At 36.1% G+C, this 27,583-nt stretch overlaps 1 protein-coding gene across 17 annotated transcripts in view; it reads right to left on the bottom strand.

The window, feature by feature from the left end:
• The window catches only part of ANKS1B (ankyrin repeat and sterile alpha motif domain containing 1B), a 1,210,519-nt gene that overhangs the window by 485,136 nt on the left and 697,800 nt on the right, over nt 1-27,583 (bottom strand). For 13 of the 17 annotated variants that reach the window (XM_037845547.1, XM_037845538.1, XM_037845540.1 and 10 more), the window contains exons 13-14: nt 17,918-18,507; nt 16,334-16,406 (exon numbers count right to left, since the gene is read on the bottom strand). In XM_037845547.1, the coding sequence (XP_037701475.1) occupies nt 16,334-16,406; nt 17,918-18,507 (663 nt within the window). The remainder of the gene's footprint in view (nt 1-16,333; nt 16,407-17,917; nt 18,508-27,583) is intronic. The other 4 variants (XM_037845557.1, XM_037845541.1, XM_037845545.1 and 1 more) reach the window with 1 other exon arrangement.

The following is a 27,583-nucleotide window of genomic DNA, read 5'->3' as shown; positions in this document are numbered from 1 at the left end:
GCATTTTAACAATGAAGTTAAGATCTTGGGTTCTGGAGTCAGACTAGGTTTTAATCCCATTTCTTCTGTTTAAATGACCTTGGGTAAGATTCTTAATTTCTCAGTGCCTCAGTTTCTTGGCTTGTAAAATGGGGGTAATAATCTCCTAATGGGATATGTGTGAAGATTACATAAGTTAATATAAGTAAGGTGCTTAGAATAGTCTGTAGCTTGTATTAATTGTCCCCAAAATGTTAACATACTATTTCTCTCATAATTAGAGGTAGTAAGAGTCCTGTGAAACCTAGTGCAAAATACGATAGCATGTGAAACGCTCTGTGAGTACCTGCATCTCCTCACCATTTTCTAGCCTATACTTGTGAACACTCATAAACATAGAATCACATGAAACCATCATATTTAGTGATGTGATTCCTGTAACTCAGCTTGGTTGATGAATATAGTGTACAAGGTGGAAATGTCCCAAGGATCAGACGATTCTCTCAAGGAAGGGGATGAATACCCATTAGGGATCTGGTAGTTGCAGGCAGGATGAATCACCAGTGAATCGCTTCACTATGGGGAAAATAATCAGCTTCTGCAACCAGCAGGTGGAATCCAACAATGGAGCATATTTCTAGGCATAAAGAATGGTGATGATGTAAATAAAAGTTGAAATAAAGAAGAAAAGTAGCCCTCTTTGCTCCCTATTTAGCACCCCCACTAAACAAGAAACATACTTTAGATTTTGCTACAGAATAAGAAAATATGAAAGAAGAGAGGTTGTAGGGAGTCAAGGGAGTGGCTGAGATGCAATCAGGAGATCAATTATAGTTGTGACAGAGAAATTAAATGCTCATCTCTTTATAAGTGTTTTGGGCTTAGAGAGGACTGTAAAGGCCCAGCATTACATGCTCTTGTGAGCAAGTAAGTAGAAGGATTTCTGTCACAGGGACAGTCAACACAACTCCCTACATGATGCCTGATGTCCCTAAAGCTCCAGCAGGACAGCAGTCATTTCAGTGTCTAAAGTCTTTGAGATTGTGCTGGCATCTTCCACCTTCTCAGAAAGCCTCTCTCAAAGATGCCAGTCTTTGAGCACAGCCATCACCTGGAAAGAAAATTATGTGTCTCCTGCAATATCCTGGCTGGTGTCGGAATCTGCAGAACTGGGGTCATTCTCGTGCATTCCAAGGATAAAGTATGCCTGCATCTTGAAACCTTGAAGAAACAGAGTGGTGGTGGGTGGTCAAACATTTTAGAATAATGTAACACTTGTGAGTGTCCACAGCAGAACTAGAATGTACTGTTGTACCTGCATGGATTTACTGGGGAGGAAAACATGAACACTGAAAAAGGACATTGTCACAGTACAAAGCATAAATAATTAAAACGGTATGGTATTGTCACGTAAGCACAACAGAAAATGAAGATAAAATGAACTATAACTGGACATCAAGTGTATAATAAAGGTGGCATTGCTAATCAGTAAGGAATATATGGACTATTCATTCATTAAAGATACTGGGACAATTGAGTAGTCATCTAGTAAAAGTAAAATTTTATCCATACTTATATGAGAATAAATTCCATATGAATAAAATATAAAAAATAAAACCATAGGAGTACTAGAAGAAACCACAGGAAGCTTCATGTAATCTGGGAGTGATGAAGGTCTTTCTAGTAAAAATACAAAACTTTGAAACCATTAATTAAATTGATGATTGAAATTTTTAATTTTGCATGGTAAAAATCACCATAAATTAATTTAAAAGATAAATGAAAAAAACTGGGGTAAGACAGTTGCAACTGATATCACAGATGTAGAGTTGTATGCCTAATAATAAAGAATTCCTTCAAACAACAGAAATAGAGCAGTAACAACCCCAACACGGGCAAAGGATAGAAAAAGTAGTTCACAGATAAGAAAATACACATGAAACTTAAATAATATATGAAAAGAAGCTCAAACCCACCCATAATATGAGAAATGGCATAAAAATACCATTTTTTTTCACCTACCAAAAAGGTCAAGGACCTAAAGTTTGATAACATGTCATGTAGGTCAGGGTGTAATAGGCATTTCCTTATATTTCTAGTGAGGGTATAAATCATTATAACCCCTAAAGAAGGCAATCTGGCAATAATTTCCTGAAGTACAAATACATGTGCACTGTGAACTAGCAACTTAACTTTTGGGAAAGTTTCCATCAGACATATGTCTCCATATCTGAAATCAAGTATTAACAAGTAATAACTACATGCTGGAAACAATTCTTATCAATAGGGGGCTAGTTAAATAAGCTGTCATACATTCATACAATTAAATACTAGGAGGTGCTCTATGTTCTGCTATGGAAAGATCTCCAGTTTAAACTGATGGAAAGCAAAGTGCTGAATGGGGTGTAGATTATACTACTCTTTATTTAATAGCTTAAAAGGAAAGGACAAAGAAGGAAAAGAACATATATTCATATTTGCTTGTATATTGATTAAATATCCCTAGAAGGATATGTATGATACTACAGAGGTGCCTATGGGGAGGAGAATGGGTATTTGTGGAAGAAGGTATTATAAGGAGCTTTTTTTCTCACTAAGTACTGTGTTATCTTTTATACTTTGTTCTGAATCATACAAATATTATCTATTAACAAATAAAATTTAAAATCTTTATGGGGAAATTTATCAGGATTAAAAGAGTCAAAAGTAGTGAATACTTTCAGTTTTCTTTGAGATCAGTGAAGAAATTCAGGATATGAGGCTCACACCAATTTATGGAAACCACTGTTAACACCCAGGAACTTGGGTATGCTTGGCATATCCGTCATTATGTAACACTGCACAGGATATATAGATAACTACATTTGATGGAGGAATAGGTGAACAGATGAAGTATTTCTTAAATTTGTATTAGAGATCCTAAACCTAAGCATACTAAAATCTTCCTATTTGACATCTCATAATTTGAAATCTTCCATTTAATCCTTCTCCAAATTTAGGAAACTGCTGATGTTCATTTAAGATATGACATGCTGTTGATCTCATGCTCAGATCTTTCCAAATCGAACAGAAGTTCTATATCTTTACCTGAGAGACTCTGGTGATAAAAATGGATTTGAAAACATTTAACTCTAGAAATCCAAAGTCAAGAGTGTTCTCAAGAGCTTGAAATTTCTTTTTTTTAAATTGGTAATTTTTTTAATTGATAATTCTTCATTATTGCCTACAAGCACTTTCCCTCCCTCTAGATAGATGTGTGTGTGTGTGTGCATGTGTGTGTCTATGTACAGGCACACATATCTATATACACATACTTGTGTATGTGGGAAGCATAAAAAATAAAATATTTTCTTTTAAAGTGTATTTGCATTTGCCTGGGAGAGGGCTTATCGTTTCTCTCAGACTCTGAAAGCTGTTGATGACTCAGAAAGGGTTAAGTATCACCAAGTATAGGCATTATTTATCATACTCACTCCTTTCTCTTTTTCTACAGCAACCACTTAAATCTAGTTGTCAGTTTCCCTTGGGTCTAGATGACTGTGAGAACAGCAAAGTCGGTCTATCTGCCTTCAGGCTCTTTAAGGTCCATACTATACTCAACTAGTCAGTTGCCAGCATAATGTTTTTTAAAATAATTCACCACCTACTATATCAATTTAAACTTGTCAACCTACAATCAAACTCTTCCCAAATTATTCTGCTATAAATGCACACACACATGCACACACTTGAACACATTTCATTGCTCTGGAATTCTCTCTATTCTTGTTTTTATTAGTGAGGAAAACTGCCTATTCATTTTGTTCATACAGTAAACAGATTTTTCTTTTATAGGTAAAAATGGACTAGAACCTGTATTTGACTCACTTCTTTAGGATGAAAATCCTAAGATTTAAAACTAACCAATGAAATATTTTAGAAACCTTCCAGAGGGTGAATGGTCTATGTGTGGATGTAAAATAACTATTTTATTCAGTGCTTATAAGCTGTATTCAGTTGCCTAGATGAGAAATGAATACAATGATCTTTAAAAGTAAAGAGCTCTCTGGAAAGGTAACATAATAATAACAGATCTTTACAGTTTATATGGGTCTTTGTATAAATCACATCATGTAGTTATAACAAGAAGTAAGAAATTTATTATTATTCCCATTTAAAAAAAAAAAGAGAAAATGAAGTTTTAGAATGATGAAGTCCCTTGCTCAAGATCACACAGCAAGTAAGGGATGGAACTAGCACTCTACAAACTTTATGATGCCATATTTTATAATCTTTCACATAAAGTGAGTGCTTCCCAACCTTATTTTCATAAAATTTTTAATATTGCAGGTGATTATATTAAGCACCTCCTCCCCATTCCTGGTTCTATAGTAATTGATAGACTGAACAGGTTAAATAAAGAGGGCATATTTGAAAGGGCAAGTAAAAATAACTTTGATGTTTTAAACCAATGCTTGCTTACATCACGGTGAAAGCTAGAAGTGCTGTGAAAAAGTGATTACAGAGGTACTATCGGCTAACTACCCCCCTGTACTCTGGCTACATATACCCTCGGTAGAATACTCCTCCCCTGCCTCCCTTCCCCACATTCTAATCAGAGAATTGTTCCTAATTTCCTTAATACAATGATCCATGGGGAAAATTCATTCTGGAATTCAAAGGTAGGAAAAATTTCCTTCTCTACTACTTTGGTAATATTTCCCTTATAATGACAGTTCTGTGGCCCACTTTTGCTTTGGTTGCCAAAAAGCTCAGAGCCAGTTGAAACTTAGTTGCAGTCATTTTCCTCAGTTTAGGTGTTCTTGAGTATTTTCTTTCTTTTTTTTCCTCCCTTTTAAATTTCTTTTCTTTTTAATTATCTGGTTCGTATCTTTTACTATTGTTTCAATAGGGGATCATTTTACTGTAATTATATATTTTTAAAAAAATCTTTTCAAGTCTTTTTGGAGACAGGCAGAGTATAAATACAGAGAGCCCCCTCTATGTAAACTAATAAGGTACAAGCTAAGAATTCTCATACTTACCCCATTGAAAGATGACAAGAGTGTATCAGGTATAAATGGTTTATTCAAACACTTGAGTAGCTCACTACAGAAAAAAATTTGTTGTTGAGTGCAGAGGGTAATAGAGTCCTTGACTGTTTCATTCCTTTAGTCCTATAGTAAAGGCTTTGCATGACTAGCCTAACAATTTCATAATTAGCAACATACAAAATGTGATAAGGCACTTTGGATTGTACTTTACGCTTTTGCTAAATAAGCTTATTTTATTTACATTTTATGACTTACTCATATTTTTACTATGATATGAAGAGATAGCGGAATTTTCTAAGGAAATTCTTGGTCAAAATCAACCTGTATATTGACTAGGGGTATATACCTTATATACATAGTTATGTCACATATACAATTCTGATTATTGTAGGAATATAATCCACACACCACACATGTGTACACAAATAAGCAAGTGTATATTTTTCAAAATGATGGCCATGGCAGCGTAAATCAGTACAGTCTTCGAGGGACCACATTGGAGAAATGCCCTTTATGGTCTGATTAAAATTAAAAAGAATAAAAGAAAACTAGTTGAGCATTAACGTGGACAGTAAGGGTCCTAAGAAATTTTAGCGCTGTCAAATAAAAACAAATTTGGACATAGATAAGGAGATACTTTATTCAAAAAGACTATTATAATTGAGAGGAAGCGCCAACCTCAGGATCTGTGAGTATCTCAAATTCAAACAGAAACGGGCTTTTCTTTTATAGGGAGGGATAAGCAGGACTTGCAGGAACTTTGAGGGGAAATTGGGCAAGCAAATGGGGCTGAGCTGACAGCATGACCAGGATGGTCTGACAGGAAATGTTTCTGTGGTCAAATTCTAGGAATGAACTGCTTGCTCAGACTTGAGCTAAGCCAGAGGTCAGTGTTTTAGGGGAGGAGGAGAGAAGCTAGATTTAAGGTTGATCAAATCAAGTCAGTGAGTAAGTCATAAAGCAATTGTGTGAACATCTGGTCATTACCGGCAACCCAATGAAAAGTACATACTATTGAAATGCTAACTATTTTTTTTGTACTAAAAATTCTTTTAACAAGTTTAGGGGGTCCAAAAAGCAGGCATAATATAGCACCAGGAATTCTGTGTTTATTACCCATTTGCATTACTAACATATGCATGACTGCCTAGTCACTTAAGTCTCTTAAAAAGCAGCATGAGAGAAGTTTATTAAGAGAGTGGAGATGCCAAGATGAAAGTCACCTTTGCATGTAAATTCAAAGAACTTATTTATGTATCAATTAACTTGAGCATTCATTATATAAATATATTTAAAAAGCATTGTAAAATGAGGGTCTGGCATCATCCCTAGAAGAACTCAGTTGAAATACATATATTTGAGATTTATTGGTCATTTATCCTTAAGAAATAAAGAAATGGTGTTTTAAAGAAGGACATTCTGCCAAAACATAACCTATAAAATGAAAGATAAAAGTATGAGTCATAGAACTGTTGAGTTGGAAAGATCTAATCTTACCCTTTTTTCAAATGAGGAAATTGAGGCTCATTGTAAAGTGCTTTTTCCCAAATCCCACTGTAAGTTATTGCAGGGGTGGGAGAAGCAATCATATCTTCAAGCACTTTTCATCTTTGAGTGTGAAATTCATAAGTACTATTTTGTTTAATAGGTTATTTACTTTACTGATTATAAAAATAAGGTAAAGTTATGATTTATTGTTAATGAGAAGAGCAAGTGGTAGAGAAATGTATATGGTATGGCATGAATTCATGTTTTTGGAACACAAATAAGAACTCTATCTCTTATCTCTATCATCTATGTCTATATCTGTCTATCTATCTATATCTATCTATCTATCTATTTACTTACCTACCTACCTCCCTACCTACCTGTCATCTACTACACCTATCTATCTGTATGTGATTGTATGAAGTTGGGAGGAAAGAGTGGAAGCATACACATAAACTAGGCTAATATTGGTTATTCACAGGAGTGGTTAAGTAATGAGGTAAGAAAAATGTAGCAAAATAGAACTTTGTATGTGAAAATGAAAATTGCAAAATTCTACCCATAGAATTATTATTAATACATAAATATTGAATGTGCACATAGATAAAATATGCACACAAACCAGAATATGGACAAAAGAAAATATTACTTTGATCAGGGGTTAGGTTAAGGATATTTTTTCATCTGTGTAGTAGTTTATAAGTTTTTTGCAATAACATTAAAAAGTAAATAAAAAATGAAAACAAGTCAAATGAATCTCTTTTATGAAACCACTGAAACAAATCTACTTTAATTCAAACTGATAAAAAGATATAATCATGTATTCTTTGATAGTGCTCACTTGGTAAACATTTATCTAATTATCAGCATTGATAGCAATAAAATTTTATGTGGCTGATTTTCTCCACTTATTTGTTTACTAAATTGCCATTTACTTCTTTTTTAATTGAATGATTTAGACTATAAAAAATAAAGCAATCTTTACTCACTGTAAATATTTCAGAAAATTTATAAACACATTGATAATCTTGCCAGAGATAGTCACTGTTAGCTTTTTTGCGTATGTTCCTCCAGACCTTTATCATGCATGTGTATCTTAAAATATTTTACTTTATGTACTTTTTTTCACTTAGTAATACATTATGGCTATATTTCCATGATAATAAGTATAGATTCATGTCATTTTTAATTGGGTGTTTAACATTTAAGCATAGAGAACTGCTATAATTCACTTTTAAAATTTTCTATTAATGGGCATTTGGTTTGACTCTATTTTTTAAATGATTATAAACAATGCTGAGATGAACATTTTTATATACATATTTGTGTTCTTATCCATTTACTTCCTTAGGATACATTCCTATAAGTTATGTTGCTGGATAGAATTTTTTTTTCAAGTTACAAAACTCTTCATTTCCTAATTCCCTAGAGATTTATACTTGAATATCAAAAATACTAGCAGATAAGATGCCCTTTGTTTTTAAGACAGAGTATCAGATATACAACCAATTTTAGTGACAGTGTTTTTCTCATGTTTTTTCATGTTCTCAAGTTTTCTCATAACTTCATCATATTTTGGGAAACATTTGTATTTAAAAGCAATCATCATGATGACTCATGATTTATGAAGGTCTACTATCTTTCAATTTACCCTAAATTATGTTTACCTCCTATTCTTCTGCCAGTAAGAGAACATTAGTGGTGGATTTTGTAAAATGCATTGACATTTATATAGAAATCATCTAATCAGTATTTTTTAAAAGTGTCTACAAAGTATATTGCAAGTTTTCCAGCTTATGGTGAATGAGCAAGTATTATTTATATCAAATAATATATCATTCTTATCATCAAGACACTTGTAAAATATTAGAAATAATGGACAATTATACATCCTTTATTTCTTTGGGAAATTTTTCTTTTAAGAGTATAATTGAAGGGAAAAGAGAACTCAAGAAAGGGACATGTCCTCTCTTACGGTCTACTATGCACCAGGAATTAGCAAACTACTTTTCTCATATGGTAATTCATTAGATCCTCCTAATAATATTGTGGTGATGGGGGGGGTTTAAATGGTTAAATATTATTTATTTCCACATGAGGAAGTGAGGTTCAGACTGATGAAATGATTCATCCAAGATCACACTGCTAGTAATTGGTAGAGTGAGTATTCAAATCTATGTCTATTAGGTGGCATATTTTGACTCCATAAAATAAGTTTTTAATAACTGAGCTTCCCCTGATACAATATATTGTGTCTGGAAGTGGTGAGCTTATCATCATGAGAATAATGGAGGTAGATGTTTGTTGATATTGGTTGATCATATCAGAGACGTTATGGAAAGGATTTCAGCACTAATGGGATACTGTACTTGATCACCTCTGTAGGTTTCTTCTAGGGTGTTAGATATTTTGCTGAATTGAAAGTAATTCACTGCTTCTAACTATTGGTACATCACAGGCAAATATCAAGCCACAGAACAATATTCAACTATTTCTCACTTAAGGGAAACCTAATTTCACATATGAGCATTACTTCCAGTTTCAAAACTAGAGAATCTTAGACATATTCTAAGGATCAAAATCTGTATTATTCATGTTATAGCAGTTTTTAAGGACTATCTGGAACGTATGGTGCTAAATAAATTGAGTGTCTATTGTGCTTGTATGTTTTGCTGATTAAACACTATGTCTTGATAAAGATTAGTTAAGTCATGTTGGCCTAACAATTACTGTAATTCATGTTTATACATAGCTATTCTACTATTAATGAATTATTTTGATTTATTGCATCTGAAAGAAATAAGTTATTCAGGAAAGTGTTATATAAAATAATAGTAAAAATAAGTCCTTTCTTGATTTAAACACAATAGCATGCTTATGTTCTAAAGTATTCTACTACCCACCTTCTCCAGTTGGTTCTATTAAAAATAGTGCTGTAAAAAGAAATACAAATCAAAAGTAAAATATGCTTGTTGCAAAGCATTCCATAGAGAGGCTTTTATTTGAAACTTAACACTTCTTAGAAAAAAAGAATATTACTGTAGACAAGGAAACTTCTTTTCTGAAAATTGCTTAAACCCAGGGTCATCATCAGAGTTTATACATTTACTTTAGGGAGGTAGGAGATATTCAGGGCTATAACTCTCATTACATATATAACCCTGTGGCCTGTGCTTTTGGAGGGCCTTGGGGTTTTAGCTAAAGCCTTCTATATTTATAGTTAACCTTTGACAAGAGGAGGTGGTTGGTTCTACACTTGAACACAATTGAACTATAAGTTGCATTGAGGACAAGCATACAAAGGGTGGCTATGGGGATACTTTGCAATGTTCTATGTAGGCAGCATGATTTAATGAAATAAATATGGACTTTAGGGACTAAAGAAATACCATACAGTGGGTAGGCTTAAATAGGAATATATTGGCTCATGGTTTTGAGGCTAGAAGTCCAAAACTGAGGGATCAGCAAGGCGATGCTTTCTCCCCGAAGACTGTGGCATTCTGGGGCTAGTTGCTGGTGATCCTTGGTCCTTGGCTTTTCTGTCACATGGCAATTCAATTAGTCCACACCTTAACTGAAGAGACTTCTTCAAGAGATCCTATTTACAATGGGTCCACACTGATAGGACCAGGGGTTGGGACCTAAACATGCCTTTTGTAGGGGCATGACTCAATTCCAATACCTGAGTCCGACACAATTGTCTTTGGCAAGTTAGTTAACTTTTCTGACCCATTCTTCATCTGTACAATGGGTATAACAATACCTCAGACCCATTTTTTTTTTTTTTTTAAGAATTGGATGCAAAAATGTACACCATAGTGAACTGCATAATATCTGGCACTCAGTAGGAATGGGATATATTTGAGCTTCCTTCCTCCTTTTCATTTCTTTAATAGGGTTACTCCAGGAAATTGTAAATATATTTCCTTAAAGTGTTCTCCCAGATCTTAAAGAATGATAAATGATAAAACCACCAGCAATCTCAGGGTGGGGACAGCTATCAGCTAATGCAGATTTAGAACTATGAGAGCAAATGTCAGAGGCCTGACAGCAACCAAGACATCAGGGAGGAGCAGCTTCCAGGCTGTGAAGATCTGTGCCCTCCTCTGTCCAGAAAGAGGCCCTCTGCCGGGAAAGAGACCTGTGAGCCCTCTTTGGTCCTACAGACCCAGGGTGAAGGTGGAGCTGAGAACAGGCGAGCATAGAACACTTACTCTGCCTTGGTAGGTTTCCAAGCTCCCCAGAATTTCTCCATGGCGGTGGGGGGGCTCTATAGCTATGGGGGACTTCTCCAGGGAGGGGAGCAAAATCTTAGAAAGTGAGGTTACAGGATTAAGGTTAGCTACTGCTTTTAGAGCTATGTATTTTATAGCAAATTACCTAAAAATTATGCTTTATATATTCTATATAGACAGTAAACATGGTAAAAAAAAAAATCCTTTTATCAATTCATTTTAGTTTTCATTTATAATTAAAATTTAGATGGAATTCATACATTGCAAAAATAGTTTTCTAAAAGATAAGATACTAATATGTTTCTCTTTGAATATAATTTAACCTTAAAGAATAAGAAAAAAAATCCCAGTCATAAAAAACACATTTTAATTAAATACTATTTTGTAATACTCATATACTTGAGATCAGTCTCATATGCAGTCCACATACTTGAAGTCAGTTTAGTGTGGCAAGAGGTTATTAAAGCCAGTTCTAAAATACAAGGGTGTTTATAAAATGATCTGCCACCCAAGGCACTTGATTACTCTTTGCATTTTTGCTGCTCTAAAATGAAAAGCAAGTCCCCTGGAACCAACTATTTTCCTCCACTTTTACTTAAATGAACCTCAATCCCATCAAGATGACCATCAATCTGATTCTTATAAAGTGACAAATTGAAATACTTCAAACATGGTAAATTTCCCAAATTGAAAGTGTTTCCTTGTGATACAATGACAATGAGTAAGAAATAAAGCTTCAAGAAAGATTCCACATGAAAGAAACTTAAAATATGAGCAGTTATTTCTTAACTATAATCCTCACTGATCAAAAAGATAAGAAGACTCCCCTAGCATCTTCCTTATCTTCCTCTGTGGCACACACTCTAATTAGAAAGATAAGTGACATATACTTGGATAAGAAGGCAAGAGAATTTACATTTACTGATCACCTGCTATGCTCTAGGGTATTATTTAATCTTGCAACAGTCTTAGGAGGTAGTTATTAAGATTCCCAATTTATAAGTTAGGAACTTGACATCAAGGAGGTCACAGAGCCAGGTCATGAAGAGACAAGACAACATATACTACATAAAGTGTCATTTCCTCTTGCTCATTCTAGAGTCTCTCCCATTTATGCCATTGCATGTCGCTTCCTCATTGTCAAGCAAAAAGAGGAGGCCAGGTTTTTCTTTCTTTGTCAGGGTACCCTGGAGTTCATGATCTCTTTTAGTAACTACTCTTCTTTGGTACCAATTGACCACTGAGTTTGTTACAACCTGTACTACAGTTAATTCACAACAATCCTAGGGACAGCAAATTTAACATTAAGACTGTGAGAATATCTGACATATACATCATAAATTTCTTAAGAAAGGGATTACATATATTTATCTAGGTATGCCCACAGTATCAAATACAATGTCTCTCTCATGGCAGGCAAAGGGACAAGCTAATATTTAATATATATTGACATGTGCCAAATACTAACATATGTCTTGGAGGTAAGTTGCCCAAGATCAAGCAGCTAGTAAATAGCAGAGCTGATTTGATTTCTTATTCATGTGATTTCCCAAGCACACTTCAGTACACAATACATTATTTGTGGAATGCAATCTTCATGGGATTATTTATGACCCCTCCAGTTTTTCCTAGCCTTGAGAGGGAAAAGACTACAGTTCAGTAAAGCTGTAATTCACAACCGGCCTAATGGCAAATTGGAATGCCATGAATTATGGTCAATCACTTAATGCATAATTAGCATGTAATTAAGAAGCAAAAATTAAGGCACATAGAAAAAACAGCCTCTGTTAATAGTAATGATGACGCTTTGGGGACTTAGTCTTCACTTTCATTTTCATTACCATTAATAAATAAAGACAGCAGGTAGGATGGCAGTATGAGAATGAAAGAGGGGAAGAATTAAGTCAAGGTAACCTGTAGATTTGTTAACCACTAAAATGCCCTTCAAAGGCAGCTTTGACCGAGTGGTATTTTTAACATTTACCCTTATTTTCACAAATGATTGTAAAACTGTCTTTATAATCATGTATGTGATGTTTTGATGATTCTGTTGCACTGTTTTAAGAATTTTAGAACATCAGGGTAATATACAATGTCACTTAAGTCTAACACTTGCTTTAGTGCATGAATTGCCAGTCCAACAGAAAAGCACTCGTAGGCCTCTAGTTGAACATTCCCAGGATCGAAGATCTTACTACCTCACAGAGCAAATATTTTATTTTCAAAGAAAATAATAAGAAAATAAATTCTTACCCGCATTATCAATAAAAAATCTGCATTCCCCCACCTTTCTGAAATTATTCTGTAGGCACGTCTGAAAGAACTATGTAGCAACACGCATTATTAGGTCGTGTTCTGGGCCCTGAAAAAGTGCTTAATGTTTATCAGCATTTCTGTGTGAGATATCTGGCTATCCACTCTATCACAGAGCTAATATCATGCCTGCATCACTAAATATATGTACACAATTTTGAGACTTCTTTCATACTTTTTCAGTTTTCAAAGTCTAAAGCAAGTATGCATATAAAAAATTGTTTAACCTTTTAAAAAGTTATCACTTAATTAACATGGGGCCCAGTCGGGTTAAAATAGCACAAATTCTTACTTGTCATAGCATAGGAGAAATGAGCTAGTCTCATTTATACCTGTACACTCTCTTAGTGGTTGCAACCAAAGATCATAATGTTACTTCTTAGACATCCAGACTCAGTGCTCGATTAAAAGACGGATTTGTCAGGCTCCACTCCCAGAGATTCTGAGTCAGTAGTGTGGATCCAAAACTCTGTATTTTTCTCAATCTTGGAAGCGATTCTGATGAAGGTGATGTGAGACCACAATTTGAGAAAAGTTCCCTAAGGTCAGAAGCTGTAATGATGCAGGTAGGTCATTTAGTTTCACATCAATAGAAAATTACAAGGATGGTGAGATTTGCGGGCTCTTACATAATTTTTCAAATATTATCAACTGAGAATGGTGCCTTAGTTTGCCAGGGTTGCTGTGACAAATCCCACACAAAGGTTGGCTTATTACCAGGAATTTATTGTCTCAGTTTCAGAGGCTAGAAATTTAAAATCAAGGCATTGGTAAGGTCATACTTTCTGCCTGAAGTTTGTAGCATTCTGGTGCCATTTTGCTGCAGTCCTTGGGGTTCCTCAGCTTGCATCTCTGCTTGCTGTCACATGGCGAGCCTTCTCTCCTTGTGTCTGTTCTTTCCACTGACTTTCGGCTTCTTTGTGTGGCTTTCTTTAACTTCTGTTTTCTAAGTCTTTCTCCTTCTCCCGGTTTCTGGCTTCTACTGACTGACCGTATTTAAATTTCCTGTCTTTATAAGGCCTCTAGTAATATAGATTAAGACCTACCCTGATTCCAATTGGCATAAAATCCACCCTCAGCAATGCCGGAGATATGCAACATGGCCGCTAGGGCTGATGCAATAAGGGCTTAAATTGCCCTCAGCCTTCTTTACGGAAGTGATAGCCGTTCGCGCCTAAGATTCGCGCCTAGAGTGCTAGCTTTACAATCTGCCTTCTACCCCAGCAACAGTAGCTACCAATCCTGTGCTAGCCTTACATCTGCCATCCGCCCTAGCAACAGCAGCCACCAATCCTAGACCACCACCCGCTCTTGCTAGCCACTCCCCCTCTCTCCTAGAGTATATATGCTCTGCCCCTTCAATAAAGATTTACAGCTTGATCGGAATCTTTGTCTTGCTGTCATTCCTTGTGTCTCTTGTCCCATACCATTCCTCCCTCACAGGATTTGGAGCCTTCCGTTGAATGTCCCGTGGGCCGGGACACTGGCTTCTACTGACTGACCGTATTTAAATTTCCTGTCTTTATAAGGCCTCTAGTAATATAGATTAAGACCTACCCTGATTCCAATTGGCCACATCTTAGCTACTACCATCTTCAAAAGTTCCTATTTACAGACAGGTTCACACACACAGGACCACAGATTAAGATTAAGAACATGTCCTTTGTTGGGGTACCTAATTCAAAATATCACAAATGTTAAATCATGAGTATTGTTTTGTTTCTGTTGGCTTTGGTTAGATTTTGCCATGAAATCCCCACACTTTTCAATTGCTCCGGTTTGCCCAGAATAATGCAAATGACCTTGAATCACTACAAATCACCGACATGAGGAAATCAATAGACTGGGACCAATACAGGAAGTGAATCCTTAAGTAAAAACAGGATGGGAAAGAATACGGTGGGGGAAGAAGGACAAAAGGGAGTGGAAGTGAGTGGTTGGGAAAGGAGAAACTGTCTCACACCCCTTTTCTCAGACATGTGAACTGGCTTCTGTGTTGTACTCTAGTTTTACCTGCATCACTGCTGAATGACACTTGGACTTGCTTGCAGAGCTCCAGCAATGCCAGGATTCTCAGTACACAGGCAACAGTTTGTGAGTGCTGTAGTTAAAGAGCATCTAGACTACCCAGTTCCATCTCTGGACAGAATGCCATCCTCTTAAACTTCTACGAGTTCCCTGACAGGGTATGCAATTTAACAACCACTGCCGAGATTAGGGCACGGCAGGTGAGGGTTGGATCATGTCTTGATTTGAATGTTGATAGTTTGTTCATTGTGGAGTTTGGGGCATTAATTTTGATTTTTAAAATATTGCATTAAAATATTATTTATCTTAATGACTGAGGTTTTTGGCAACCCCTTAAATTTTACTTCCTAGGCAAGTTCCTCACCTGCCTCACCCTAGTCCCAGCCATGGTGACCAGTAAAAGGTAGTGCAGCCCTACAGCTGTTTATCTTATAATATATTCAGACACCTCTCTCATAGAATCTTATCATCTACACCAAAATATCAGCTTTCTTTACTGACTTAAACTTGAGTTCTCTCAGGAGCTTAGAAATTACCTCTTTTAACTCCAAATTCTATAGACCTATCTAATCTACATCACACTGCTACTTAGGGGCAGGGTAGAAATGGAAGCCAAGTCTTTTGACTCTTCCAAGCATATTAGTTTCCTTAGTATGAATATAACTGCTATTTTTAGATATTTGACATCATCCATTAGTATTAAGCAAAAAGTCTTCTAAGAAAGTTTCAAATGGCCTTCCACTCCAAGCTTTCTTTTTAGGGAATAATACTTCTTGAAGGCAACATATTAAATAGTAATTGACAAACCTATTTGTGAGATACTCTGCCAGGTACTATGGGATACATAAAGATGAGTAACACAGTTCTTGCCAAGGGAGCTTTACAAATTAGAACTTGTTAATCACCTTGGCTTGGATGAATGGGTACTTTCACTTAAGGAAAAATAGTGCATTAAGTCATAAGATTCTACAACACCCGTTAAGTGCTTCATACTGAGCTCTACACACTGAAACTCTACCAATGTTAACTGGAAAAGTAAAACAGAACATGGAAAAAAAATCTCTTTTTCGGCTAAATAAATATGCTTATAATTGACCTTGTTTATAGATCATGGTTGTTAGATATGAGAGGGAAAGCAAATAATTTGCAGCTACTGTTATTATGGCAAAATGTGAAATTATCTAAAGACTGCTATCATTTTCTAGCTAGTTCTTAAGCACATTCATTCATTATTTTCTAGAGGAGAGTTTTCCTTACTTGTGGTCTCACCATTTATTTCTTCAAGTTCACTATTGATTCCAACATCTATGGAGCTCATTATTTTGTCAATCTAAGGGAAACAAAAAATACATAAATGAATTGTTATTCACTTTTTGTACTGCATGTCAGAAATATATATTTTCTTGGTATTATTACCATGGCAATACTGTAATTAAGAGACTAACAGAGAAAGACTTAAAGGAAAACTATGCTCCCTACAACCTTCCTTGTGCCTGAGAGTGTGCATCTCATCTGACTGGAGAAGGGGCAAGTTTCAGTCTGTGGCCATGGCCACTGGAACCAAGTTCTAACCAAATGATTCAACCAATCACAAGCTGATTAGTGGCATCTAATCACAAGAATTTAGGCATGGAGACAACTTAATTTTAAGAGATTAGTTAAATGTTAATTCATCTTACCTCATTCCAAAAAGGATTTTATACATTATTTGCAGAGTTAATAAATATAAGAAATGGATAGGCCCAAGAAAACTATCAATATAACAGGATGGAATTTATAAAAGGATATGACTATTTAAGCTATAGCTTTTTATGATTTAATCCTTCTCATCATGATCACAATACCCTAAGTAAGACAGCAGGTTTCAGAAAGGATAATGAGCATTACTTAAATGTCCTGTTTTGTTCACCCACAAACAGATGCACAGAGATTAAGTGACGTTGCCAAATAGCTCAATTCAGAATGTTAATATCAGAACCATTTTCATTTCTAGTTCCCAGAATACTATATGACTATATGACCACAATACCTAATCCAACTGGCACAATCCCTTGAGAGATGAAATGTGGCATATTAGAATGAAATGCCAAGGGTGTGTGGCTCATTCTTTGGAGAAATTCAGGAAAAAAGCAAGAGAGTTTATTATTTAAGGATGTGGTCCTCCTTAGGGACAAAGGACGAGATTTTACAACCTTGAAAGGGCACCTCCTTTCCGAGTAATTTTATGAAATTAAAGACTTTGACTTTAAATAGAGCTTAATTTGGTGCTACTCAACTCTAAGATATATTTTTTCTTTAATGTCTCTCTGAGTTGTAAAACAGAAGATATCAAGTTATACATGCTTATTATATAGCACTTGATGAAGAGCCAGGACCACTCTGTATTCACAATGAAATTATGTTTATAAGATTATATTCTGAAAATATTAGACAAGCTAATAAAGAGTTTAGCAAGTAGCAAAATGATAAAGAACAGCAAATAGGAAGGTTTTTCTCAGTTTGTGAGCTGCAATGCTTGGTAGGACATAATGTGAACATTCTTCTACATCTCATAGCTAGTTATTACTTCTGCTTGATATCAATTTCTATGGAAACATTAGCTTTCCCCACATGTGTGGAACTGTGTATGCTCTATTGCACTCATTGTGAAATCACCATGCATTACCCCTAGAACCTTTGCCTTCCACAAGGAGCTGTATGTTTGTCATTTTTTACTTTTTTCTTTTTTCTTTTTTTTTTTTTTTTGCCTCTGAAAGACTTGAAAAGCTAAAAATGCTTCACCCAAACCTTCCTCAATTCCAAAGACTTATATAAAGAACAATAAAAAAAAGCAAGGCTTACCTCTTCCCATTCGGAAGTGAAGGATGGTGCTCTTTCTGAATTCCCTTTAGAACTGTGTTCAGCAGTTGAAGATTCACTCCAGTTGACTCTTGATGTTTTCTCATTTGAAGGGTAGGCAATGAGATCCGAATCAGATTTAGAGACATTTTTTGATAAATGCATATCAATCAGAGCTTTCGGCAATGACCTTATTCTCCCCAGAGTACAAGCTCTCTCCACAAATCCCCCTGTAGTCACAGCCCACTGGTCCCCACTCCTGGACCCAGTCCTGGTCGTTCTTGTGCTAACAATGGTATGGTTTTCGAGTTGGTTACTTTTTTTGTGAAAAATTGTTCTACTGACTACTTTTGGTTTAATTTTCTTTACCAAAGGTTCTGGGTTACTTTCTTTTGGAGACTGCTTGAGAGGCAACGGACTATTAGCCAAACTGACTTCATCTTGCCCTGCAGCATGTTGCTCTCTTTTCCCATATAGATGAAGTGGATTTTCAGGAGATTCAGAGGCTGGAGAGGATCCATGGAGAAGGCCTGCAAATTGCCCAGGATCATATTCCTTTGGGGGATCAAGATCCTCCTGTTGACAGTGGTCATCTGCAACAGAGGAGGAAGGATATCAGGATGCTTGTTTATAAAGACCTCGTCAAACCCTGATACAACCACAGCATCCTTCCAAACATGTGCAACATCCAGACATTTGATTCCTTGCTACATAGTGATACCCTCACTGTATGATATATCTATGACCCTATGGTACTATGTGTAAAATAAATTTATTTGTGTATGTGCATGTTTGTGCATGTGTATTAAATTTTCCCAATATATCTTGGGGATGCCTTTCAAAAATATGAATTGGATATAAATTAAATAATTGCATACCCTAGTCTCTTGACCCCAAGGTGTATATTTATATTGAGTGAACAAACTTAGGTTTTCTTAAAGTGAGACACCCACTTCCAAATCTTCATAGTAAATGAATCATTGCACATTAGTCAAGATCATATACAATGACATCTCTCTGCCCTCTTCTCAGCAAATAAATTAAATAATAAAATCTTGAAAAGAAGTGTAATTAGAAATAATTTAAGGTTAATAATCCTGGTAGTGTTACTTAAAAAATAAAATTAAAAATAATTCTACACAGATTATTTGGTTTAGGCAAAAAAGGATTTGTTCAGGCTTCCAATAGGCAAACAATGCAATCAATATCATTAAAAAGTAAGACTCTTTTACATGAAAACTGATGCTGAGCTATTAACACAAAGCTATCTTCTTTCATCACTTAAGTAGTATCAGTTCTTTTTAAATTTCCTCAGATCTTTGAAAATGTAATGCAGAAAAGAAACCAAAGAAGAATAAATTTTATTGCTTCAGATTTTTCTCTAAGATAAAACATGAATTTTCTGCCTGATTTAAAATAAATCAGTAAAATTGCATTGAAAATATATACCATGCTTTTCTGTGACTAGCTTAATCTGTCTTTTAAATAGATACTGTATAAAAACATTGCCAAAGCTCTGAATAAGGGAAGTCACTTTACTTTTTTTGAGTGGTTATATGAATCCATATTAGCTAAATATTTGCCAAAATCAAAAGTTAAATTAGCTGATAAACACACAACCTACTCTTCTGAAAGAGTTAAATATAGTCAATGTGGTACATAATGACAACAAATCCAAAATTCATTTCCTGATTCACATTTTATAGAAATCAGTTATTGTTATAAACTCCAAACAAAAAAATTTTTATAAATTAACAAGTAACATTAACAGGTATTTGCTATTTACTAGGCATTGAAGTAGCAGTTACATTTACATCATTTCATTTGATCCTTATAATAATCCTGTCATAGTTTTCTGACAGATTGGGATATGGCCAGCATAATGAATTCCCATGTTTTTAACCATTTGGCAACCACAGTAGTCTCAATGGATATTTGTCAAGAGGATGCCATGGACAAATGTACCCTCTTTAATGAGGTTTGGTCCAAAGTCTCTCCCTATACTGTATTTTCCTTGGAGTTGGTAAAAGCAGGTATGTTCCTGGCTTTACATATCCTCAGACCTCACCCCAGTCCTTACTTTGCTTTTCCAAATGGAAGATATTTTCCTGCCTGGACATATCACACCAGCATATTGAGATGGAAGAAAGAAGAGTGTCAGAAAGAGAGGTATCACAAAGAGAAACAATCTGCACCCATTCAGAACTATTTATAAATACTTTACTCTTCACACACACACACACACACACACACACACACACACACACACACACAAAACATGCCTTTCTAAAGTGGCAGCATTATATCTTTGATAACTCCATTTTGTTCTCACCACACAATGGAGACCCTTCTTGGAGTGGGTAGAGAGAAGGGCAAGACAATCTGAACTCTCTCTATAGGTTAGCGTGCAATTAAAACTAGGCATCATTACATCCATTTTTGAGAAGGTGACACTAATACTTAGGAGCTTACTTAAGTTGCTGAATTTGCCCAGCTAGTAAGTGGCCAAGCTGAGATTCAAACCAAGGTCTCTCAGATTCCAACATCCATTGTCCTGGGCAATATACTACTATTAAGATAAAGGGACAATTTATGGTTGGTTTACTCAGAGGACAAGCAAGTAGGCTCTTTGCAGGAAGGGACATATTTCTCCTGTTCATAACTGTTTCATGCACAATGACTTGCCTCCAGTAGGCATGTTGTAGATATGTATCACATGTGTGAATACATTAATGTTTGAATAAGTGAGTGAATGGTACATGATTGCCAGTGGGATTGTGTAAACCCTTCTGTAATTTCCCAGAGCAGGGAGAGAGCTGTCATGGCTCTGAAATTTGGGAAAAGTGGACAAAGAGCATTAGAATTATTTTCTATTTCATGGAGATAACACTAAGAGAAAATAAAACCTGACATTCTATTCCAATATATTTTCTTTTTTTTTTTTTCTCCCTAGGCTACTTGGATCCCCTATAGTGCTTTACAACATAAGCAGGTTGGTACAGGTTGGCAATAATCGGTGTGTAATGTAGTAGGAAGGAAGAATTCTGAAATAAGTATTTGAAAGGAAAATTGAGAAGAGTTTCTGACTCAAAGAGTTTCTATGTTCATTTTTTATGATGACACTTTTAAGGATATAACATCATTAAATGTTACCTATTAAAAATTAAAAAAATTAATTAATTATTATTGTTACCATCTCTGCTGTGGTTTGATGGAAATAACCATAATCACAAATCAGAAAATGACCCAAATGCTTCATTTTGTCTAAGTCCTCTAATCATGAACAGTAACTTCCATATTTAAAGGGGATTTAGTAATTAGTTCATAAGCTTAGTTCTCTGAATAATAGTTCTTAGCATCTTGGTAGTCAGTAACATTTTTTGTCAAGAGTTGTGAAAAGACAAATAATACTTGCTATATCAGAGGCCAAACTCTAAAGCTGATTCAAATCAAAGAAAATGGGAAATTGCTATGAAACCTCTTCAAATGCCTGAGGTGGGCGGTTGATTACAGTGATGGCCCCAATTTGCCCATGCCTTTCAGTTTCCACATCCCTCCTGCATTCAGTCCTCCCACGCTGACTGACTCTGGGCATGCCACGTGCCTTGCTTTGGCCAGTGGGAGATTAGCAAACATGATGTAGGCCCAGACTTGAAAAGAGCATGTAAAAAGGCCAAAGCTTACTCTCTGGCTTCTCTCGGAACTTTGTTGCCATGTGAACAAGCCCAAGCTGGTCTGCTGGATGGTGAAATGACCCATGATCCAGCCACCCATCACCCCAGCCGACAGCCAGCCAACTTCCAGACATGTGAGTGAGGCCATCCAAGACCAGCCAACCCAAGGTCAAACTGTCAACTGATCACGGATGCCTGAACACATCCAACTGAGATCAGCTAAGTCTGGTCCAGATCAGAGTAAAACACTAGGCAGAATAATGGGCTAAATAAATGGCCCCTGTTTAGCTATTAAGTTTTGGAGTGGTTTGATACACTTTAATAGATAATTGCTCAGCCTATATCCCAAGATTTAAAGAGGAATTAATAACATTCTTCAAAATGACTTCTGGCAATGTTTATATTTCCACACCTGGAAAATGGCATTAGAAATAGTATATATCTCAAAGTGTTATGAAGATTGAATGAAATAATAAAGAGCTTAGAACAATGCCTCTTGCATAGAAACATTAAATATATGTTTCTATTATTATTATTGTCATTTTTAATCTAGAGGATTTCATTTTTACAAAGGAATGTAGTATTAATTGATTGTATTATGCACCCAATAGGGATTTTTATTTTGACATTGTAATCATATAGAATTTACTTCTTCTGCTTGTGTATTTAAAAATCTATACTTTAAGAATTTTTGCATTTTCTTACTATTTCTTCAGATGAAACAGAGGCATAATATATAGATTAAACTGTTTTCATAACTTGTCTCATTTAATTTCACACTTCTCTTCTGATAAGTGGATATCTCATGCCAAGGTACAGAACCACATATGTGTGAATTCCAGTCTGGAATTTCTTCAAAGCATCATTAGCATTTCAAAGAAATGTCAGAGTAAGTATCCCATAGTAAGTATTTAAATCTCTATTCATATAAATGTGCCCTTGATCTTTGTATAAATAACCAGAATAACAATAAATCCCAACATTTCATGTTAGGGTGAAAACAACTTATGGAAAACAAGTGATTTCTTCTACTGTTTTAGATCATAACTTTTATGTGTTGAGTCATTGCATTCCTCTTTAGAAAACCAAACATTCCTTCATTTTCAGAGATTCTAGTGCTGACACTGATATTAGTAGAAATTCCACAAATATGTACAAAGAGTCTCCTATGCACCAGTCACTGTTGTAGGTGCTACAGATTCAGCACTGAAAAATGTAATGCCCTTCCCCTCATGGAGTTTTCATTCCAGTGTCGGGAATATCTAACAGACAAACCAAAAATTATAATTTCTGATGGTGGTAAGTTCTATGGAGAAAATAAAGTGGGATAAGGAGAATGAAAGAATTCTATAAAGTCTCTCTGAGGAGCTGACATTGAACAGACACACAAATGATTTTGTTGGAGTTAATAATTCAAAGTTGTTGGGGAAGATTATTGCAGGCAGAGGGAAGGAGGTATGTAAAGACCTTAAGGCTATTCTGAACAAGAAGAAAGTCAGTGTGACTGCAACAGTGTGTATGTGTGTGTGTGTGAGTGTGTGTGTATGTTGGGGTACAATGGTTAGAAATGAGGTCAGAGATGAAGATAGGGGTAGGGGTTGACAGACATGAACTGATTTACACTTTTAAGAGATCACCTTGCTATTTCTGATGGCAAGAATATGATGATAGCATAATGCTTTTTAAAAAATTAGTATCTCCAAATCCTCTCATAAAAATGATACATACTATAGTGGAAAACAATGAGCACATGATAACAACAACAACAACAACAGCAAAAGACCTAGATGATATCTTTAATAAAGCTAAGTATCAAGGAATCCCCATGGCCCTGGAAAATGGATGGGCATTGCCAAAACATGTGATAGCAGAAGGATCCAGAACTGGATCAAATGCTGTGCAACTGACGTAGTGAAGAGAAAGAGAAATAAGATGGAGCCTACACATCAGAGGACCCAGAAATTTCCATCAGATACTGAATCCCTAAAGGAGACGGCCCTCCAGGGGGCAGGATGCTAAGCAATAGAATTTGAAAACAACTAGCAGAACTTGAAAAGAGCCTAAAAAGGACAACAGAGTAGTAGCTTATGACCTTGAGAATCTCAGAAATATATAATAAAAATTTACTTTTAGGAAGCCAGAGATCTACTTGAAGAAAAGCTTTCAGGAGCAGAATCCAAACAGACCAGGGTGAAAACACTAGAGATCTCAGGGAGAAATACGTTTCAGATCACAGGGAAGTGGGGATTGGCAAGGAAGGCAGGCATCCAGAGGGAGATCTTGAAAGTAATGTAATAGCAAAATATGGTGTTCAAATGTGATATCACCACTTTAGATGTCAAGGAGAGTGGAACTCTGGAGAATGTAGAGGCAGTGGCAAGAAGCCTTCCTAGCTCAAGCTTACTCTTGAGAAGTAGAGAAGTGCCCATATTTTTTGGTACTTCATGACAACAGAGGAGACACCCCTTAGCCTTGAAGAGGAGAAGGCTACTCATCCCTCTTCCCAAACAGGAACCACTTCCTAATAATCCAGGATAACCCTTCTCATTTAAATACAGAAAAAAAAGAAAAAAAAAAAAAGAAAGATTTTGAGTCAACCCCATTTAAAGGTATTGAAAGAAAAAGAGATGAAAACGAACATTTAACAATTAATAAAAATAGAAAAATGTGGCCACAAAGAATTTGAAAATTGTAACTTAAAATTTGAAAATTAGTTAAAAGAAATTAAGAAAATGATAAAAGCTCTGAAGGAACCTAAATCATTATTAGAAGAGCTCAGAAAAGAGATGATTGGCCTTTCCCCTTCTTACTCCCCTTTCACTCCATGAGCGACACAGTCCTAAGGTCATCAGATGGGGAAGAGTGAGAAGCATCCATACCTACATGGGGGAGGAGTGGTTGCAGTCTCCCAGAGTGGGGTGTCAGAGCCCAAACATGGTAATGGTGGTGTCCAAGATTAGGGGCAAACCAGCATGGGATAAAGGGGCCAAAGTAGGGTTCCGGGGGTGTCTGCATGAGGGACTGGCCAGCATTATAGACTCAGAACCCAGGAAGGGTGAGGAAGGCACCCAGGTATGGAGAATGACCTGACATAAGGAGTCAGAACAGGAAGGGAGGAGGATGTCACCGCAGAGGGGTGGCCTGGCAAGGGGTGTCAGAACCTGACAGGGTGAGGGGGTGTTTATGTGGGTGGACAGCCCAGCATGGAGATTCAGAGACAGAAGAGGAAAGGGCTTATGCATGGGGTGGTGTGACATGATGTCAAAGCGCAAGCAAGAAAAGGAAGGTGTCCATGTGTGGAGTGAGCAGAGTATCCACATGGAGGGAAGAATTCATATGAGGAGACAGAGCTCAATCAAGATAAGAAAAGTGCCTGAGTGGGGAGGAGATTGCAGTGGATCTGGGAGACAGGTTACTTCCAGAGGGCTGATCAAATAAATAACGAGAAAAAGGATAATGGGAGCCACGTTTCTCACTGTGTAAGGAGGGATTTATAAATACAGAGAAAAAGAAAACAAGAGTAAACCTTGTAAGGTTGGACTGGAATTGAAGACAGTACTTTCAGTATAGATAGATGATAACTGATAGATAGATAGATAGATAGATAGATAGATAGATAGATAGATAGACAGATAGATAGATAGGGACATAAATATGTATATGTCTTTACATACATATGCTACTTAGCTCCATCTACTCAGAGGGCCTGGGAAATTGACATCCTAACAGAAGTAATCATGCCTAGTGCCCAGATCATGACATCTATATATCATTTTCCACTAAAGGGAAACAGAAATCCATGGAGACATGATTGATACCAGGGCCAGGGCAGGGAAAGTGCAAGAGAACCTAGAACATTTAGTGCCAGAAAACAAAGAAGTTCTCAAAAAATGATGGTGCACGTCAAAACCATGTACCACATGATGAGATGCAGTACCTGGTGGGATGCAATGAGAAGAACACAGAGTCACTTTTGGATATTCCTGCCAAAGATTCATAACCTGAATTGAATCATAAAGAAATATGAAATAAACCCAATCTGTGGGACATTCTACAAAATAACTGCCTTGTAAGGCAGTTTTAAAAAAGTGTCAAGGTCATTGACAGTCAAGGAAAGTCAGAGGAACTGTTCCAGACTGAAGACTAAGGACATGTTACAACTAAATGCAGGGTGCGATCTAGAACTAGATACTTTTTGCATAAAAGATATCACTGGGGCCAACTAGCAAACCCTGAATTGGGTCTGAGGAATAAATGATAGCAATGTGATTGCATGGTGGTTATGTAAGAATGTATTAGCTTGTAGGAAATACATATTAGAGTAGTAGTTCTCAAATTGTGGTCCAGGAATGTCAGAACTTTCCAAGATCCTTTCAGAGGATTTGTGAGGTCAAAACAATTCTTATACTAAGACATTATTTGCCTTTTATTAGCTGTTTATTGCCTGTAGAATTTGGGGAGCCTGAATTTTACTTTCATTTTGTGTTCTTTCTATCCTTTTTGATTCAAGCTGGCAGTGTTTCTGCTGATATAAAATTCTCCAGAATTTTGTGTGTCTCCCGGGTATATTATTGGGAAGTCACTCCATTAACAGGAGGCCCTTATACAGCTCTTCCTATATAATCCCACCTCTATTCCTGGGTTCTGCTGAGAATGCTTAGAGGATTTGTGAGTCATATGCCTCATCTTTTCAAAGAGCCCTCTGTGTGATTGAATACTCTTACCTTTTGATCCACCAGACACACTGGCAAATGGTTGTCCAGCCACACATTTTTCTTTCTCTCCAGAGCATGATTTCCTAACAGTGAATCTCCTGATTTAAGTATCTTTTGCAATCTGGATAGGCTGACAGTTTCCCAAAACATTAAGTCCTGATTCCTTTTTGCTTAACAGTTATTTCCTCAATCTTTCTTTCTCTTCTTTCATTTTTACTGTAAGCAGAAAGAAGAAACCAGGCCACACCTTCAACACTTTGCTAAGAAATCTCCCTAACTATATATCCAAGTTCATGGTTTACAAGTTTTTCTTCCCACATAATTACAGGACACCAATTAGCTAAATTCCCTGCCACTATATAACCAAGATCTCCTTTCCTCCAGTTTCCAATAAAATGTTCCTCATTTCTTCCTGTGTCTCACCAGCAGTGCCTTTAACTTCCATATTTCTACTAACAGTCTGTTTATGATGATTTAAATATTCTTTAAGAATATATGTTTTCTCTTCCATGCTCTTTACTTCCTTCTGAGTCCTTGCTAGTAGTTTTTAAACATCCATATTTCTAATAGCCTATTCAAAGAAATATATGTGTTTTCTATCATGCTTATCAAAATCCTTTCAACCTCTAGCCATCACCCAGTCCCAAAGCTACTTCCACAATTTTAGGTATTTGTTACAGCAGCACCTCACTTCCAGGTACCAACATTTGTAGTAGTTTCCTATAGTCACTGTAACAGATAACCACAAACTTAGTGGCAGAAACCATGATAAATTTATTGTCTTACAGATCTGGAGATCTGTGTTCCTTCTGTAGGCTATGTGGGAAGCATATGTTTCCTTTCCTTTTCTATCTGCAAGAGGCCACAGCATTTCTTGGCTTGTGGCCCCACATTACTCTGCCCTCTGCTTCCGTCTTCACATCTCTGTCACCAATTCTCCTGCCTCCTTCCTATAAGGACGCTTATGATTGCACTGGGTTCACAAAAAGAGTCTAGAATAACTTCCGCATCTCAAGATGATTAACTTAGTCATATCTGCAAAGTATCTTTGCCATGTTACGAAACATATTTACAAGTTGCATGGATTAGGATGTGAGCACCTTTGAGGGGCCATTATTCTGTCTACCATAATATCATATTGTTTTTTAGAAGTCACTATACCAATTTATAATTCTATCAATGAGATATAATTCCTTTTGATCCATATTATCCCCAGGAGATTAAGAAGGTTAGGCTTCTTAATTTGTGTCAGTCAACTGGGTGTAAAATTATAGCTCATT

This window comes from Choloepus didactylus, chromosome 8, assembly GCF_015220235.1.
Source record: "Choloepus didactylus isolate mChoDid1 chromosome 8, mChoDid1.pri, whole genome shotgun sequence".
Taxonomy (NCBI): domain Eukaryota; kingdom Metazoa; phylum Chordata; class Mammalia; order Pilosa; family Megalonychidae; genus Choloepus; species Choloepus didactylus.
Note: the sequence above shows the minus strand (reverse complement) of the source record. Positions and strands in the feature narration are given on the sequence as shown.